Source organism: Chaetodon trifascialis, chromosome 2 (assembly GCF_039877785.1).
Source record: "Chaetodon trifascialis isolate fChaTrf1 chromosome 2, fChaTrf1.hap1, whole genome shotgun sequence".
In the NCBI taxonomy this organism is placed as follows: domain Eukaryota; kingdom Metazoa; phylum Chordata; class Actinopteri; order Chaetodontiformes; family Chaetodontidae; genus Chaetodon; species Chaetodon trifascialis.
Genome location: NC_092057.1, coordinates 14842142 through 14858555, shown reverse-complemented (window position 1 = coordinate 14858555; position 16414 = coordinate 14842142). Strand labels below are relative to the sequence as shown.

General features: G+C 44.9%; 1 protein-coding gene and 1 non-coding gene across 3 annotated transcripts; one reads left to right on the top strand and one right to left on the bottom strand.

Moving 5' to 3' along the window:
- The first annotated feature begins 471 nt into the window (after nucleotides 1–471).
- trnap-agg (transfer RNA proline (anticodon AGG)) lies at nucleotides 472–543 on the top strand. Its single transcript has one exon. It is a non-coding gene; the product is annotated as a tRNA-Pro (tRNA).
- A 559-nt stretch (nucleotides 544–1102) lies between these two features.
- klf3 (Kruppel like factor 3 (basic)) lies at nucleotides 1103–15723 on the bottom strand. Of its 2 annotated transcripts, none has more exons than XM_070990580.1 (6): nucleotides 15447–15723; nucleotides 7732–7792; nucleotides 6761–7289; nucleotides 5926–6073; nucleotides 3406–3572; nucleotides 1103–3315 (listed from the first exon to the last, which is right to left on the bottom strand). In XM_070990580.1, the coding sequence occupies exons 2-6, from the start codon at nucleotides 7771–7773 to the stop codon at nucleotides 3134–3136; spliced, it is 1068 nt and encodes a 355-aa protein (XP_070846681.1). In that variant the 5' UTR covers nucleotides 7774–7792; nucleotides 15447–15723; the 3' UTR covers nucleotides 1103–3133. The 2 variants fall into 2 exon arrangements, with proteins under 2 accessions (XP_070846681.1, XP_070846672.1); XM_070990571.1 differs by having other exon boundaries at nucleotides 3004–3315; nucleotides 6761–7292; nucleotides 15447–15517.
- Between the last annotated feature and the right edge of the window lie 691 nt (nucleotides 15724–16414).

Sequence of the window (16414 nt, the reverse complement as noted above, 5' to 3'; positions counted from 1 at the left end):
TCTTTATTGTCTTATGACATATATTCTCTGTTTTTTATTTGTTGTAACAGGACAAGTTCATGCTAAAATGGCTACGCTAAAATGCATTGTTTGAATAATCAGGAGTTTAAAAATTTAGACACGTATACATAAACACGTTTTGCTAAATCACGGAACCAATCTACATGTGAAGATAAATGTGAAGATGATGTGTCTGCTAGACGCTGCGCCTCCTGTGTAAACACGGTGTGAGTGCAGTTAAGCGAAGTCGCAAGTGGCCCGAGTGAATCATCTCGCTTTGCTTGATAGTTACGTCTGAGTAGGGAATACAGTGGGTTTGTTTCGGATTTGCTGCGTTTCGAGTCGAAAAGTGCAATAACAACAATCACAATTCTTTATGTATGATTACAAAGAAACACTGTCAGAAACAGCAATAAAATATGGATTTCAGTGAATGTATCTAAGACACTGTAATCTGCTGCAACACACGGCGGCTCGTTGGTCTAGGGGTATGATTCTCGCTTAGGGTGCGAGAGGTCCCGGGTTCAAATCCCGGACGAGCCCAATTTTTCAATCGCCCAAATATACATAATGAGATATTAATGCACTGAATCAGCTAAGCAACTGCAGGATGTTCTGTAATCCTGTATGCGCACAGCTGCAAAAGACACAAGCTGGAACCTCTATAGTTTGTCATCTTCATTGTACATACTGTATAGCTTGTCATTTTTTAGAATGTATTTGTTTGTTGTTGTTTGTTGTTAGAAATTATATTGTATGCTTTGCTTTTATTAGCTCTTGTAATACATCTCGGGCCAACAGTCAACTAAAGGCTGATTTTGGATGTTTAATAAACTGAAACTGAAGCTGAAGTCAAACCTACAATTTAAACACAAAAATATATAAATTCTAACAATATAAAACTGAAAAAGCAGGAAATTATTACCTTTGAGATGTTACTGTCAGCAAATGTTCATTTTTGCTTGAAAAACTACTTGAATGATTAAAAAAAAAAAGATCGATATAGTTGTGAATTAACCTGTCAATCAACCAATCTACTAACGATTTCATGAACTGTTTCAGCACCAACACACATAACAAACTTAAGACACAACACTCCATTCTGCAAATATTATCAATAAGTTTATTAAGTGGTATGAATATTCTGTTTCAAAATAAATGCAAAATTGCAGATAGACCTGTACAGTTATATGTTCACAGTTTAACATGTTCCCTTTGAATTGCCAACGTTTAGATTAAAAAGAGACGGGGTTTATTATAGACACAACATTATAGAAATGTATAATATCCATTATTATGAGAGTATCAAAATCATGCTTAATAAAAAAAACCTTTAATTGCCCTTTCAGTCTAATATTCAATTATAAAATATATATATTACAACTTATATTTGCAGAGATACAAAAACATTTACAAGCAAAGAATATCCTGGGGCAAATGCAGATCAGTTGAGCCGCTACATTCGGGGTGTGTGTGTGTGTGTGTGTGTGTGTGTGTGTGAGTGAGTGAGTGAGTGAGTGAGTGAGTGCTTGCGTGTGTGTGTATACATGTGAATAAAAGAAAGGGTCACACATTTGTCTGGCATTAAATGACAAACCAAGACACCTGTTAAATGTTTCAGATCAAACTGACCAGCAGATTTATGAACAGAAAAAAAACCCGATGTGATTAAAAATGATTGGCTCTGGGAAAGTTTTATATACTTATATATAAAGTGCACATTGGAGACATGTACAAACACGCGATAAAACTATTTTTTCCTCCAGAAGCTGTAAAAATAGAAAGTTGTGCTCTACAATTGTGATGGCATTAAAAACGGATGGTGAAGCAGAACAATACTTTCTATCTCTTGACTTTTGTTTAAGAAAACTGTTCAATGGCATTCTCTTTCAAATTATACATACTGTATGGAGGGCTGGAAAAAAGCTCATCTGCTCCTGAACAAAAAGTAAAGAGCAAATTTCCCTGCTTTGCACTTTATATTTTTTCCAATGTAAAAGTGTCATACAATAAAAAAGGCTACCATGGTGTCACATCACAAACCAAACAACAGTTCATATAGATACATAAACTCCATATAAGACATTTCATTGCTTCTACCCTTAAACCAACCGAGTGGTGTCTTTTCCTCGCTAACACAATAATGCCCCTGTGCAGCAACTTTCACATTTCTGAATGAAAACATAAAAAAAACACTTCACTCTGACAATGAACAAGACCCAGATTCCCCCCTTTTTTCAACCCAAATACCAAAAGCACACCAGACTGACGCTGAGCTGCTTTTATTAAGTGCATGTTTACTGCTGTGTGTGCCGTGTGCATGTATGTACAAGAGAAAAGCGAGCATTGGCTACCTGCTTATGTTTGTAAAGTCACTTCATGATGTAAGCTTGTGGAGGCAGATGAGGTGTGTGGTGTTTTGATGTGGCGGTCCATGAAGGAGTTAGCATTAGCATTATGTCACAGGTAGCCATGTTGATGCAAGCAAGCTGAAGTATGTCTGACATGATGCACAGTAGGTGTGATATGATACATTCTGGAAAGTTTCACATTATGTTGGCCTAGCTAGCAAATAACGTGTGTGTGTGTGTGTGTGTGTGTGTGTGTGTGTGTGTAAGTCCACAACCTTTATTTGAATGCATGCACAGAAACGAGAGCTGATGTTGCAAAAGAAAAAAACTTAAGCATGCTGTGTGTAGAGTCTGTGGCTTGAACTGAGCGTGTGACCATGCAGTTTGGTTTTGCAGCCACAAGAGGGCGCTGCTCTCAGGCCAGCTGAGATGCCGCAGCCTCTCTTTAAAAAAAAGTGTCTGGACTTCCCACAGCTAATCATAGGTATAGTACAACAACCTTATCTATCATAATGTCACAATGAGCAGATGGTAAATCTGCAGAAACTGACAGATGGTGTGATGGTTGCATGATTAGCAGGCTGATACCAGCTCATGTTCAGGCTAATGAGGTGAAAGGGTTTAAACTTGCACCCTGAGGAACATTTCCCCCAACTCCCTGTCAGAGTCCAATGTGTAAGGCCAGCTCTTTAAAATACCCCCCTGCCCCCCTCAAGTCAAAGTGGTACAGTCCAACGTTGAAACCAGCACCTAGTTTGTTTCAAGTTGCTTGATGGAGGGTTTCACACCAGGAGGTGGCGTTTCTTGTGCAAAGCCAGGTGGTCAGACCGGGAGAAGCTGCGTTCACAGTCGGGGCACTGGAACGGTTTGACTCCTGTGTGCTTGCGGAAGTGTCTCGTCAGCTCGTCTGAACGGGCGAACTTCCACGTGCAGCCTTCCCACATGCACTTGTAGGGTTTCTCCCCTGCACGTAGAGAGAAAACATAGGATCAATGATCTGTTCATACAGTGTTCATTGGTAAAGTACAGCTCGTGTGCGAGTCAAGACTCTCACCGGTGTGTGTCCTGCGGTGTGCTTTGAGGTGGGAGCTCTTGGTGTACACTTTGTTGCAACCGGAGAAGTCGCAGCGGTGGATTCGCCGCTTTTTCAGTGTGTCAGGAGATTCAGCAGGGAGAGGATGCTGCGTGCCCGAGTGAACTATTACTGATGGGTTGTTTCCCCTATGAAAGACACAGAAAAGAGATTATGTTACAGTTCATTCCTGCTGCTTCATCTGGTTTGACCAGGAGGGGGCGCTGGTGTTGAGTAAGCGTCACCTCCCTGATGTTGAAATCTGAATGCAAGTTTAATTTGGTTGCAGCTACTCTCCCAACGCAATAACAACTTCTACCAGTCAGGAAGTTGAAAAACACCTCCCCCATTTTTCAGCGGACCACGCCTTTGCTTTGACCTGTCGCGTCTCTTGTGTTTGTTGTTTTTGTTTAACCATTCCACAACTTCATTCACTGGAATTGACGCAAATCTTCCGTGCAACGCTGGCACACAGCTGAAAATACGAGCTTGGACAGACAAAACTGTGGAGTCGCAGATGCAGCTTTGCAACACTCGTATCACACCAGTCTCATATCTGAGTTCAACGAGGCCAAGCTGATTAGGTTTATAACACTCTGTGCCCTGTCTGTGTGTGTGTGTGTGTGTGTGTGTGTATGAACGCTTTTCTGTGCAAACATATGATTTAAGTCCATCAAATGATAACAGAATAGAAAGCAGACGTATGGAGTAGAAAAGCATCATTCTCCAGTGTTTTACAGCCAAAGATAAAAACAAGAGGGAGTTGTCTTTCGGCACTATCATTAAACCCTGTGTGTGTGTGTGTGTGTGTGTGTGTGTGTGTGTGTGTGTGTGTGTGTGTGTGTGTGTGGGGCGTGTAAGTGGCAGTTGAGAGCAGGTGTCGAGTGTTGAAATATGAATCCCTCACAGATCAGTTCTGTGTGAAGGAATGTGCCGAAAATCCCCCGCGAAACACACACACACACACACACACACGTCACTTCATAACCCATCATTATTGCACACACTGAGCAAACATGACGTATTCAACGTATACATACAGTACATTTACATTGTTCATGTCTGAGTTGGGAGGAGGGTGATGACAGATGAAGACACTTTTTTTCCCTTAAGGGTCCAATTATTTCATGGTTGACAAGGACAGCGATGGCAACTACCCAGATGACTAAATTTAAGAATGGGGAGCAAGGACTGACTGGCAACATTCCCGGACTATTACCTGTATGACTGACCCGCAATTATGTCTTTGAGGAAAAGCCGTTACTTTGTAGAACAACTGGTGTGCAAAACAGATGCTGATAGGAGATGAGGAGGAGGAAGAGGAGGAAACAGGAAGGGATGAGGTGAAGAGAGGGGCAGTGGAGGAGGGCAAGAAGGAGTGGAAGCTGCTGGACACTGAGTGCAAAAAAATAAAGGAGGTGCTCAGCGAGGAAATAAAGGAGTGATGAGAAGGAAGGAGGAGGAGGAGTGGAGGAGGTGACAAGCTCCAGATGGTTGATATGAACCTGTGTGATGGACTGGAAGGTGATAAGAAGATGTGGGAAGGAGATGGAAAGACAGAATAAAAGACGTCATGGTGGAATGAAGGAATCCGACACACCCCACACACACACGCACACAGTCCCGTCGGTGTGTTTGTGTGTCGTTCGTGACAGGTGTTGCGTTACTTCGAACTGTGTTATCTCTGTAAGTTAGGAACTCAAAGTGTGCTTTAGCTGCTCACAGTTAACTTCTGCTCACCCGCATTCCCACTGCGTCAACAAAAAGAGGCAGAGGAGAGCTGAACCTCAAACGCTCCACGAAGCCTTTAAGGACTTTTGGATAGTTTTGCATTCATTAGAGAGACTGTTGAGAGTTCACAGGCATTGTCTGGCATTACATTTGAGCACGAAATGGGACATTTGGAACAATGTTAAAGATTTTTGCACACGCATAAGATACATTTTTAGGAAAAAATATATGTATTATATCTATCAATCAATAATATATGTTTACTTGCTTCCCTAGTGACCAATATTGCTATTAGCGATCGAACTGGAGACAAACCAGGGAGTGTGGATGGATTATTCTGATATTAGCAAATATGCAAATAAATTAACTGACCACAAAAAGTCAACTTGCCATCAATGATTGGAAACAATCATTGTGATGTTTTTGCTTGATGAGCATCTCCCGCCTGATTGGAGCCCTTTTTATAGTTCACATGAATCAGGTTTACTTCACTTCAAATGTGCTCCACCTTTTTTCCCCTGATCACTGCACTAAGGTGTCATAAAAACGGATTGTTTGGTATCGGTATCAGTAAATCGTATCAGTCCGGCTGGGACTCCACCTGAATCTTGAAAGAATCACAAGAGGAACAGAAATGACCCAGTCGAACATAACCTCTGGCTGCCACTTCCATATAAAGCTAAAGGGGAAGCGCGGCAGCAGACGGTGAAACTTATGAAACGTTTGATGCTTCTTTCCAAATTTGGATGAGTGTGTCAGCGCGTCACTTACCCGTATTCCTGTGGTATTCTGATGACTGATGGTTTCATCTCGTGATTGCTATGGAGGTCTTGACCGAGCTCGGGACGAGGCTCTGTTTTGATTGGCTTGTGCAGGTCGTGGGCGTCGCCTCGCAGCTCCAGGGGCTTCGTATTATGAACTGTGTAGATACGAAATAATCAGCAAATGTGAGCTGGTCAGTGCTGCAGCACGGTCTTATTCCCAGTGACGTGCTGGAGATATCTGCTTTGCATCAGCACATTAGCATGCTGACGTTAGCATTTAGCTCAAAGCACCACTGTGCCTAAGTTCAACCTGATGGAGGTGCTAGCCTGACTGTAGACTCATGGGCTTGGCTCATTTTGCATTCTACATTTCACTATGGAATATTTGTTTATTTTAACCATGAATACCATGTTTTTTCTGTTTGTTTCTATCATTCAGGGAATGGGTGTTGCGAACAGACACTATTGTTAAACGGTGTCTGTCATTTATGCATGTCATTGACCACAGAAAACAGCACAACACACAAAACAAGTCTTCCCTGAGAACCAAGAATCTGTTGAAACTGATACTCTAAGGAAACAACAAAACCAAAAGCACTTCCTCATTTTTAGTAAAAGATACATTCATTTAAGAAGAAAGTTCTTTGCTCATAAAATCTGGGAAAAATGCTGACTAAAAAATGCTTTTGTTTCTTTGTCACTGTTCCACTTTGGTTTGTTGTAAAAGCACATTATCACCATACATTTAACTCACAGCATGGCCTGTTAATTAAATTCCAATCAAATTTAAATTGAGCAGAAACTGAAAGTTTAACTGAAGACAACAATAAATGAGGCTTCACCTGTCTTGTGCTCCCTGCTTCGATGAAGGTCGTCGTCACTGCTGACAGGCGGGCTCACCATTATCGGCTGGTGCAGGTGGAGAGGCGACGGGTAGAGGACAGAGAGAGGCACCATGACTGGAGACACCATGACTCCCGACCCCTGGATGACTCCGGAGCCCGAGCCAATCAGAGGAGCCACCATGGTGGGGTAAGGAAGTGAGGGAGTGGGCGGCGGGAGAGCGTGGGATGGCGAGGAGCGCATCGGGGAGCAGCGGGGGGAGGCGCGGCTCGCCGAGCTGTAGGGGGAAGGCGGGGAGCTGTGCAAGGAGGCCGGGGACGGGGCGGAAGAGCAGGGAGGGGAGGAGGAAGAAGAGGTGGAGGAGGAGCGCTTGCTGACTGACAGGTCCACAGGCTCCAGCTGGGTGTGCGTGGGGTTGCTGGGGGTGTGGGTGAAGGCGTGCATGTGCGTGGGGTGGTAGAGGTGGGCAGAGTGGGAGAAGATCACTCCGTATGGCTCCGGGGTTTTCATGAACGAAGAGTAGAATGACTGCTGGAGAGGATGCAGGAGAAGGAAGCAGTGGAGGGGGACAAAAGAGCAGAGAGTTAAACATTTCCGCTCTGCATCGCATAAAAACATGTTTCTGCCACACAAACAACTACAGCCAGCCAAAAAATTTACACCCAGCTCTGTTTGGGAGCGGATAACTGTTATGTCTCAGAGTACAGTGTGTGTGTATGTGTGTTCATTAGCCGGCTGCCTGGCAGTGTTGGTCTCCATTGTATGCAAATGTCCACTGTACAGCAGCCTGTTTGTCCAGGAAGAGCAGGAATGTGGGAACCAGTCTGTCTAGACACGTAGCAGGCATGTGTGTAGGCGTGTGTAGGTCAGAGTTACTGTATGGCATCAAAAACATGTTCAGGCACGATGGGAGCACACAAACACACAAGCACCCAAAGCTGCATTTTACACAAACACACACGTGCCTCACCGTCTCCATGTCTGTCTTCAGAGGGTAATCATACATCAGCATGGCTGCACAGGCCAGGCTCCTGCAAGAGAAAACACACATCCAGCCATCAGGACACACGATCAATGCATATGTACACACTCAGCTCACACTCTCAAGAGTTATTTAATTCATTTTTAGGTTCACAAAACATGGAAGCCAGTAATGATCTAGAACCAGTGGCGGAGGAAGAACCCAGAACCCACAGGAACGCTCCATGACATGTAAAAGTCTGGCATTTAAACACACACTTGGGCAAAAGTACAGACGTCTCAACAGCTAAATGTACTTCAAGTATTTAAAGTAAAAAGTACTCCTTCTGCAGAAAATCAGCCCCTATGACTGACAGCTCAGGGGTTCCCAACTTAGGGGTTGGGCCCCTCCAAAGGGTCACAAGATACAACTGAGGGGTCGTGCGATGATTAATGGGGTCAGAAGAAAGACGAAACATTGATCTGCTGCATACATTTGGACTTATTTTTCAGACCTCTCTCTGACCTTTTTCATGAAATATTGGAGTGTCTTTCACTCTTCGGGCCTCAAAACAGATGTTTAAATGAAACCATGTGAGAAGTTCAGAGTGGAAATCTCTCTTTGGTGAAACCGTTAACAGCTCATAGACACCTGAAGCGTGACAACAGACCTCCACTAGACACTCATCTTTTGTTTGTTACTGTTAAAATACGCTAAAAATTATTTCTAAAATCACCTTGTTTTTAAGGCAGAGGAGAGAAATAAACACCAAAACTGCTCGACAACTGTTAAAGTGACGTGGATGCACGCACACACACATTTGAGAGATGATGAAGAGTAAATCACAGAGAGAAAGGTTAGACGGAGGAGGGTTTGTAGTTAAGTACAGGTGCCTGAACGGTGTCTGAAGTGTGTGTCCGTGCGTCAGCGCTCTCAGTAAATCACACCCGACAAAAACCAAACATCATTTTTCAGATTTTACACATCTTCTCCTCCTCTCCTTCAGCCACCTCCACCGCCCCTCTTTCTCACGACGCCAATTTTGCCCGTCTGACAGTTTGTCGGGTCGTGTAAAAACACGCGTTCAGACAGCTTTTACGACGGGTCGTTTTAGGAGACTTCGAGACAGTTACAGGCGTGACGTAGCAAAAAACTTCCTAGTGTCAGAGACGATAGGAGCTCACACATTTCCAAACAGGCGGACACACACACACACACAACCCCCCCCCCCCCCCACGGAGGCCTGTTGAGTGTTTGGATCAAAAGCGTGTGAGGTTTCAAAGGTGGTTCCAGTTACCTTGGCTTTGAATGGCCAGGTGCAGCTGTGATGACTCCATGTTTGTGCCTAAACGAGCATGTTTATGAGCGTGGTGGTGTGTGTTTGCGCGTGTTCACTGGAGCATTAAGGCAACGTGAACTGTCAAAGAATGTACCCTGAGGGAGTGTGCGTGTGTGTGTGTGTGTGTGTGTGTGACCTGATTAAAGTCCACTATCTGGCGACAAGTTAGCCTTTAATTATTAACAAATGGGCAAGAACACAGGCCGTCACACCTTGGCGCATACACACACACACACACACACACACACACACACACACACACACACACACACGCACACACAGAATGTCCAGATGGGGAGCAGACCAATAAGAGAGCAGGATGCTTGTTTGCTGGGTCAGGAAGGGTGTGAACATGACGACTGAAGCCTCGCCCTTCGCCCGGCTCCAAAGAAACAAAGAGACTGCAATCAGGTGTGGATTTGTGTGTGTGTGTGTGTGTGTGTGTGTGTGTGTGTGTGTGTGTGCTGTATGTCTTTCGGGGTGTGTTTTCTAATCCGGGTTTGGATTGTACTTTAGTTCAACCAAAGGTCGAGCAGTTGTTCTATTGTGGTTGTGAGTGACACACACACACACACACACACACAGAGGTGATAATAAGAGCAAGTCCTGTCTGAAGCAGAAAGATCATGAATCAGGAGGGGGACAAAAGACAGGACTTCGTGTCTCAGAGGACGGCGTCCGCACAGCGCACAGGTATTTTCTGCACAGACACACCAACTTCAAAATGTCAAAAAGAATGCTTGGTTTGACAAATCAGTCCCCGCTGTGGAAGTCCCCATGACTAGCATCTCTCCTCTGTTCATACTTTAATATTTCCCCTCCATTACTGAAACAGCCACGCAGTACTTGTATTAAGAGTCCTACTTATGCAACAGACTCTCTCTGACTCACAGTCAATCACACTTGCAAACAAAGAGACACTGTGGCACTGATGGAAAGCAACCGAGAACAGGCCCAGACAATGCAATCCAGCGACAGTCGCAGCTTTAACCCCGCAGTTCCAAAGTGTGCGGCTGATGGACTGATGTCAGATTGTTTTCTTGATCAATAAGTGTTCAGTGTGTAAAATGTCAGAAAGAAATGTCCATGACAACATCCCATAGTCCAAAGTGGCATCTTTAAATTCTTGTTGACCCTCAGCCAAAAACCTTGTTACAGTTTACTTATTTAGCATTTAGAAGAAGTAAATTTATTGGATTTTTGTATTAAATAACTGGTTTGTAATGTATTTTTAAACAGATTTAACATTTTTTTGAAAAACATATTTGTTATCTGGAAACTGTATAAACAGATACTGAATGACAATATAGTAAAACACAGTTGTAATAATGAATAATGTAATAAATGCAAATGATCTTGTCACTGCAGGGCTGGGCGCACGTACAAACAAAATGTCGTAATTAGCTTTCAGAACATCTGAGTTCACCTCAGACGAAAAGTGGAACGAACCCCCGCAGCACTCGGCACACTCTGAAATCCTCGAAAGAACACTCCCCTCGCAGCTCACAGGCCTGCTGGCATGAATGGGAAGTTGATTTATGTCGGCTGAGGCACTACTACTTATAGTTTAGCGGGCTAAATCTGCACGTCAGTGGTTCAAACACGGGGCAATCTGGGTGAAGGTGACAGAGATCTGGGTCACACAGCAGCAGCAGCAGCAGCAGCAGCAGCAGATAATTCATTTTGTGTTTGTTTTAATCTGCATGGAGGTGAACACCATGTGGTTTGGGTTTACCACAGTGGGAAATGAAGAGGAGAGAGTTATCAGGCAACATGTGACAGCAGGATGGTGGAGGAGTGGGATGCTCGACCTTGTGAAAAAGACAAACTTTCCCCGGCGCCCCCGGGTGTATCATAAAAAAATAAATACAATGAGATGCAGAAAGTTTAAACAATCGCAGGAAAGAAATGCAATTTAGCGGCGCAGCATCTTCCTCAGTGCACCTTCACAAACCGTGAGGCCTCAGGAGAGAGAGGATGAGCTGCAGCTGGATGTCTGCTGGTTTTATGCATGAAACAGAGTTCAGGTTTAGAGCTGCATTAGACAGAATTGATCAACAGCAATCATTTTGAAAATTTATGATAATTCGGTCAAATTTCAGGGGAAAACCATAACATTCAGTTTCTGAATTGTGATATCTTTGGGTTTTGTAATGCTGGTCGGTCAAAACAACACATTTAAAGACATTAGCTTGGGCTTTAGGAGAGTCTAATGGCAATTTTCCACTATTTCTAACATTCTATAGATCAAATGATTGATGACAAACTGATCTGATGGAGGACAATAGTCAGACAGCTGTTGCACCTCTGCTTCATCAGAGCATCTCTGGGTCCCGCAGGTCCCTCAGATGCAAAAATCAAAGGACACACACACACACACACACTGTGAGGTGGAGGAGGCAGCGTGCACTACACCTTCATGGTGCATGAGCAGCCCCACCCGGGTCGACTCCTGCACGCTCTGCCTGTGGGTGTGTGTTTGTGCCTGTCAAGAGTGGTCTGCAAATATTGTCCTTCTCTGTCAGTGGAGCTACTGTGTACTCAACCCCAGCCCACTCAGCAAACACCTCCTACACCCCTCTCTCCCTCCACCTTTGGACTCCAAATCTTCTTCTGCACCTCCTCTTCCTCACTCGCTCCTCAGCAATCACTCGTGTCTTTACTACTGTATTTATCTGAACCGCACACCACCCCGCACTCTTTTTCTCTCCCTCTCTATGAATGACATAAAACAACATGACTGAAGGGGAAAATATTGTGGCTTGGAGTCCCTGGCTACTGACTCAACCACACACACACACACACACACACACACACACACACACACACACACACACACACACACACACACACACACACACGCACGCACACACGCACACACACACTTATACACACTCGCAGCCGCACACCAAGTTTCTGCTAGCTCAACAGAATACACACACTAAATCACTAAAGGACTAAATTATTACAGACACGCACACACACTCAGACATACGCAGACACGAACAGGGCTGCACACACGCACACACACACACACCCTCTAATGGCAACAGGCTGGAGATGATGAGATCACCAGAGAGACCAGAAACCTCCAGACAACAGCTTTGTCCAAGAACACGCCGCAATAGACACACACACGCACACACGCACACACAGCCTCCAGTTCCCTGCTTCTGACTCTCGTGTCTTTCTCTGCCACCTCTTTTACCTCCTCACCCCGTGTGCCGTCTTACACCTGACTGTCCTTTCAATCACAGTTCGCCTGATTCAGCCAGCACTCAATATTCCTGCTTCATTGCGTGCGGTGCAGAACTTCAATTCACACCTTGTTGCCTGTGAGAACCCCCCAGGGGACGCACTGATTATTCTTAATTTAAGATTCCAAATGACATGACTCATTAATTTCATTTCAGGCTAATGTTCCAGCATTTAACTTTTTCCTTTTCCTGATTGCTCCACACTTCTTCCATTGCCCTCGACTCACTCCAGTTTACCCCCTACTGTACCTCCCTGCTCCCTGATTTCAACCCCTTACCTCACTTCCTACTCCTGACTCCCCTAATGACGCCTCTGACTTTGATTCCTCTCGCTTTAAGACCCCTGCTAAAGCCCCCTATCCTCTCATTTTGGCTTCCTATTCCCTGATCTGAGCTGCCGAGCCCACTCCTCCCATCCTTTCACTCCCCCAAACCCACACACAAGCGCATAGCCCCTCTCAGCTCCTCTTCCAGCACACTGAGGGGCTGCAGGCCCGCAGACCTCAGGGGGAAGCCAGAGGGGGCCGTCAGCAGGGGAGAGGAAACAGGATCCGTCATCACACACACATGTAAAAACATGGACACACACATTTAAAGACACACCGGAGTTGACATAAGGCTCCAGCACTGACAAAGACACATGTGTGCGCACCTCGAGACAAACTTGTCAAAGAGAGCAACGATTTGAGGCTTTCCAGACAAGTAGAGGACAGAGGGAAGGAGAGAGCGAGAGAGGCTGCCAGAGAGAAAGAGGGAGAGAAGCGGAAGCCCTCAGAGTTTAGCCTGACTGTTATTATTTCCACACTGCGTGATGGGTCGGGGGGTGTAAAGAAGAGGAGGAGGAGGAGGAGGGGGAGGAGGAGGAGGAGGAGGAGGAGAGCGAAGCCAAATGGGGGGTTGCTGCTGCAGGGGGCCTGTGGTTTCCTGTCTGACCCCCCCCACCAACATACACACACACACTCACACACACACACACTGCACCTCCCTACCCAAAGAATGGGAAGAGAGAGGGGGGAACAGAACGAGAGAGGGCAAAGAAAACAGCCGCTCTGACCAAAGTATGTCAAAATGGAAGTGGAAAGAACAAGCCAGAGACAGAAACGGGGAAGAAAACGAAGTGGGTTTCAACCAAAATATGACAAAACTTCAATGAACCTCAAACATGGGGAGGGGGCCGGCACAGAGAAGGAGCTTCACAGTCACAGTGGCTCAATCCAGCGGTTGAAAAGCGGTAACAGACACGCTGCACAAGTGTGTGCGCGCGTGTGCGTGCTTTCGCATGACTGTGTGTGTGCGTGCGTCTGCTGGCGCGCATGTGAAGTTGTGTAACGAGTTACAGCTTTTTCACCGTGGGTCGCAGTGTCCTTATTCCCTTAACTTCTAGTGGAGACTCACCATCTATTCAGCATCCAGGAGTTTAATGTTTAGCCCTAATGTTCCCTGGGGCATGCTGCCCTTTGAGCAGTGTGTGTGTGTGTGTGTGTATGTACACTCTTGCGCATTTTGTTCCACCAGATAACATCAGCATGTTGATTCAGGAAAAAAAAAGGCACACTGGTGGGTGGGGTATTTGGGGCGTGTCTGCCTAAGTGTGTGTCAGCTCTAGTGAGAGACCGACTCATAAGAAATAATTAAAAAAAAGAGGTCAGCTCATCTTCTTTCTCTTCTTTTTAAACTTTTTCAAGAGCAAGAGAAAGAGTGTAAAGTAAGACAAAGAGGCAGGGAGAAGGAGAGAGAGGTGGCCCTCATTCCACCCGTCCACCCCCCACATCCACATCCCTCTCTCCTCCCTTCTTTCTCCCTCTTTCTCTCTCACTCCAGGCTCTAAACAGGATAAGGGCTTCATATGCCAAGTGGAATGTGTGACGCAAGCCTCAGCCTTGAAACAAAGCACAGGAAACAGAGAGAGACAGAGAAACACACACACACACACACACACACACACACACACACACACACACACACACACACACACAGACAGATGTGTACTGTAAAGGATGGAGTGAAATGAGAGGACAAAGAAGTTCAGGTGTGACTGAATGTTTGTATCTTTCACACACACACACACACACACACACACACACACACACACACACACACACACACACACACACACACACACACACACTTGACATGTGTGTCAGCTCTGACACCAAGCAGCAGCACCGAGGATCGTCTCTCTCTCTCACACACACACACACACACACACACACACACACACACACACACATTGATCCTGCATCAGCGTCAGCCTTTGGCCGGTGGCTTGTCAATGAATAATAATAAAAATAATCTAATAATAAATCAGTACCTCAGATGAGTCGGGCAAAAAAATGGGAAACACTCGTTGATTTTGTTGCTTTTCTGTGTTTCACACTGTTTTTTGATTGATTATCTTTAGATTTTGACACCTCAAAATGTCACTCAGGACTTAACATTTTCTGATAATTAAGAGACTAAACAATGTCTTCACTAACACCGAGCTCGAGCTGATCAAACCTTTTTTTAACATCTGCATTTATCTCTTATTATAGACCGTTTTAACCCAGATTAAAATCTCACATTGCTGTATATGGTCACATGTCATTATACTGATAAAGAGAGGAAGCAGCCACACATACGGACACACATCAGGGTCCCTCAGAAGCCTGTATATGACCACTTGTTTTTTATACTAATTAATTAAACAACACTATGTTCTATAAAAGGCCCTAAAGGCTATAAATAGCACAGACTCTCTGCTGCCTTACTGTGGGGTTAAGTTACATCAGTTAAAAGTTTAAAGAAAATACGCCCAATTTCTTCATTTTCACGGCAGGAAATGTGCGCAAATGTTAATTTAACGCGCAAACTTACACATCTGGGAGTAATTAACTAAATAGGCTAATTAATCACAAGCAGCCTCTCATTAAACAGACCCACAGCAGTTCCTTTATGGACTTCTTCTCTTTCTCATATTACAATAAAGTTGACTTTAACACAACACATCCACGACCGCATCTAACCTCCAGCAGACCGCGCAGCGATTCCAGACTTCACCGCCGCGCATCCGAGAGGAAACGATGATCGAGCCGGGGTCACCGACACAGAGCCTGCGTAAAGGCAGGCACATTCACAGGATCACTTACTTCTCCGACGGCGTGTGCGGTCTATTCCTGGAGGAGAAACGGTGGTTTCACAGAGGTGCTGCCTTGCTGAACGGCCCCCCCAAAAAAAGCTCCACTTTTTCTGTCAAGAGACTCAATCAGGCAACTCCGCTGAAAAAGTGACGCAGGCGACGAAGAGCGCTGCGCGGTGTCACTGACATCAGGCTGAGGAAACAGCACGACGGGCCAGTGATCGATGGCTCCACAAAACTTCCCTAAGTTACGAAACTCTCTCTCTCTCTCTCTCTCTCTCTCTCTCTCTCTGTCTCAGTGTGTATGTGTGTGTGTGTGTGTGTGCGTCTCCGGTTTTGTCGTTTAGAAACTGTTGCTGTCACATGATCCGCTGTCTGTCTGTTCTGCATGGGGTCGGGCTGCTGGGCGGGACCGGGGCGGGGTGGTCCAACCCGTGTGTGTGCGTGTCTCCGAGTGTGTGTGCGCGTGTTGCAATTTTCTTGTCAAGTTTGGAGAAGACAAATTATTGGAACAAGTTGACAACAACAGCGAGCTGATAATAAAAATGTGAAAAAGTGTGCCAAATCTGGCACACTGACCTGAGCGGTGCGCTGAAGACATTTCAGTGAAGGATAATAAAACTATATCTTTAAATTCAGGAGAAATAGCATCAGCACTTTGTCATTTATGACACTTTAAATTGCAAATATTACCTGGGAAACTTTAGATTTATTTTTCCTTCTGCAAGGACAACTGGTTCTACCTTCTGTACAACCTCAGAGTAGACAAATACATCAAACCGCACATCAAATTTGACAGATAGATACATCAGTCCCACACCATACATCCTCTACCTGCCCATTCTCAGACTAACATGCACAAACACAAGTTTTTTTTTTTTCTAATTACTTTTTTAATTACTTAAGTTTATCATACTGATTCATGTTGTTTATTAATCCGTGCAGTATACTGTGGTAAGTATATATTATTTTGGATTA

Excerpts from the sequence above, each read along its gene's own strand:
- klf3 (XM_070990571.1), bottom strand. The coding sequence starts at position 7,773 with ATGCTGATGTATGATTACCCTCTGAAGACAGACATGGAGACG. Across the intron at positions 6,074-6,760 it reads AAGCAGGGAGCACAAGACAG|TTCATAATACGAAGCCCCTG; the intron begins GTGAAGCCTCAT and ends GTATCTACACAG. Across the intron at positions 3,316-3,405 it reads ACACCGCAGGACACACACCG|GGGAGAAACCCTACAAGTGC; the intron begins GTGAGAGTCTTG and ends CTCTACGTGCAG.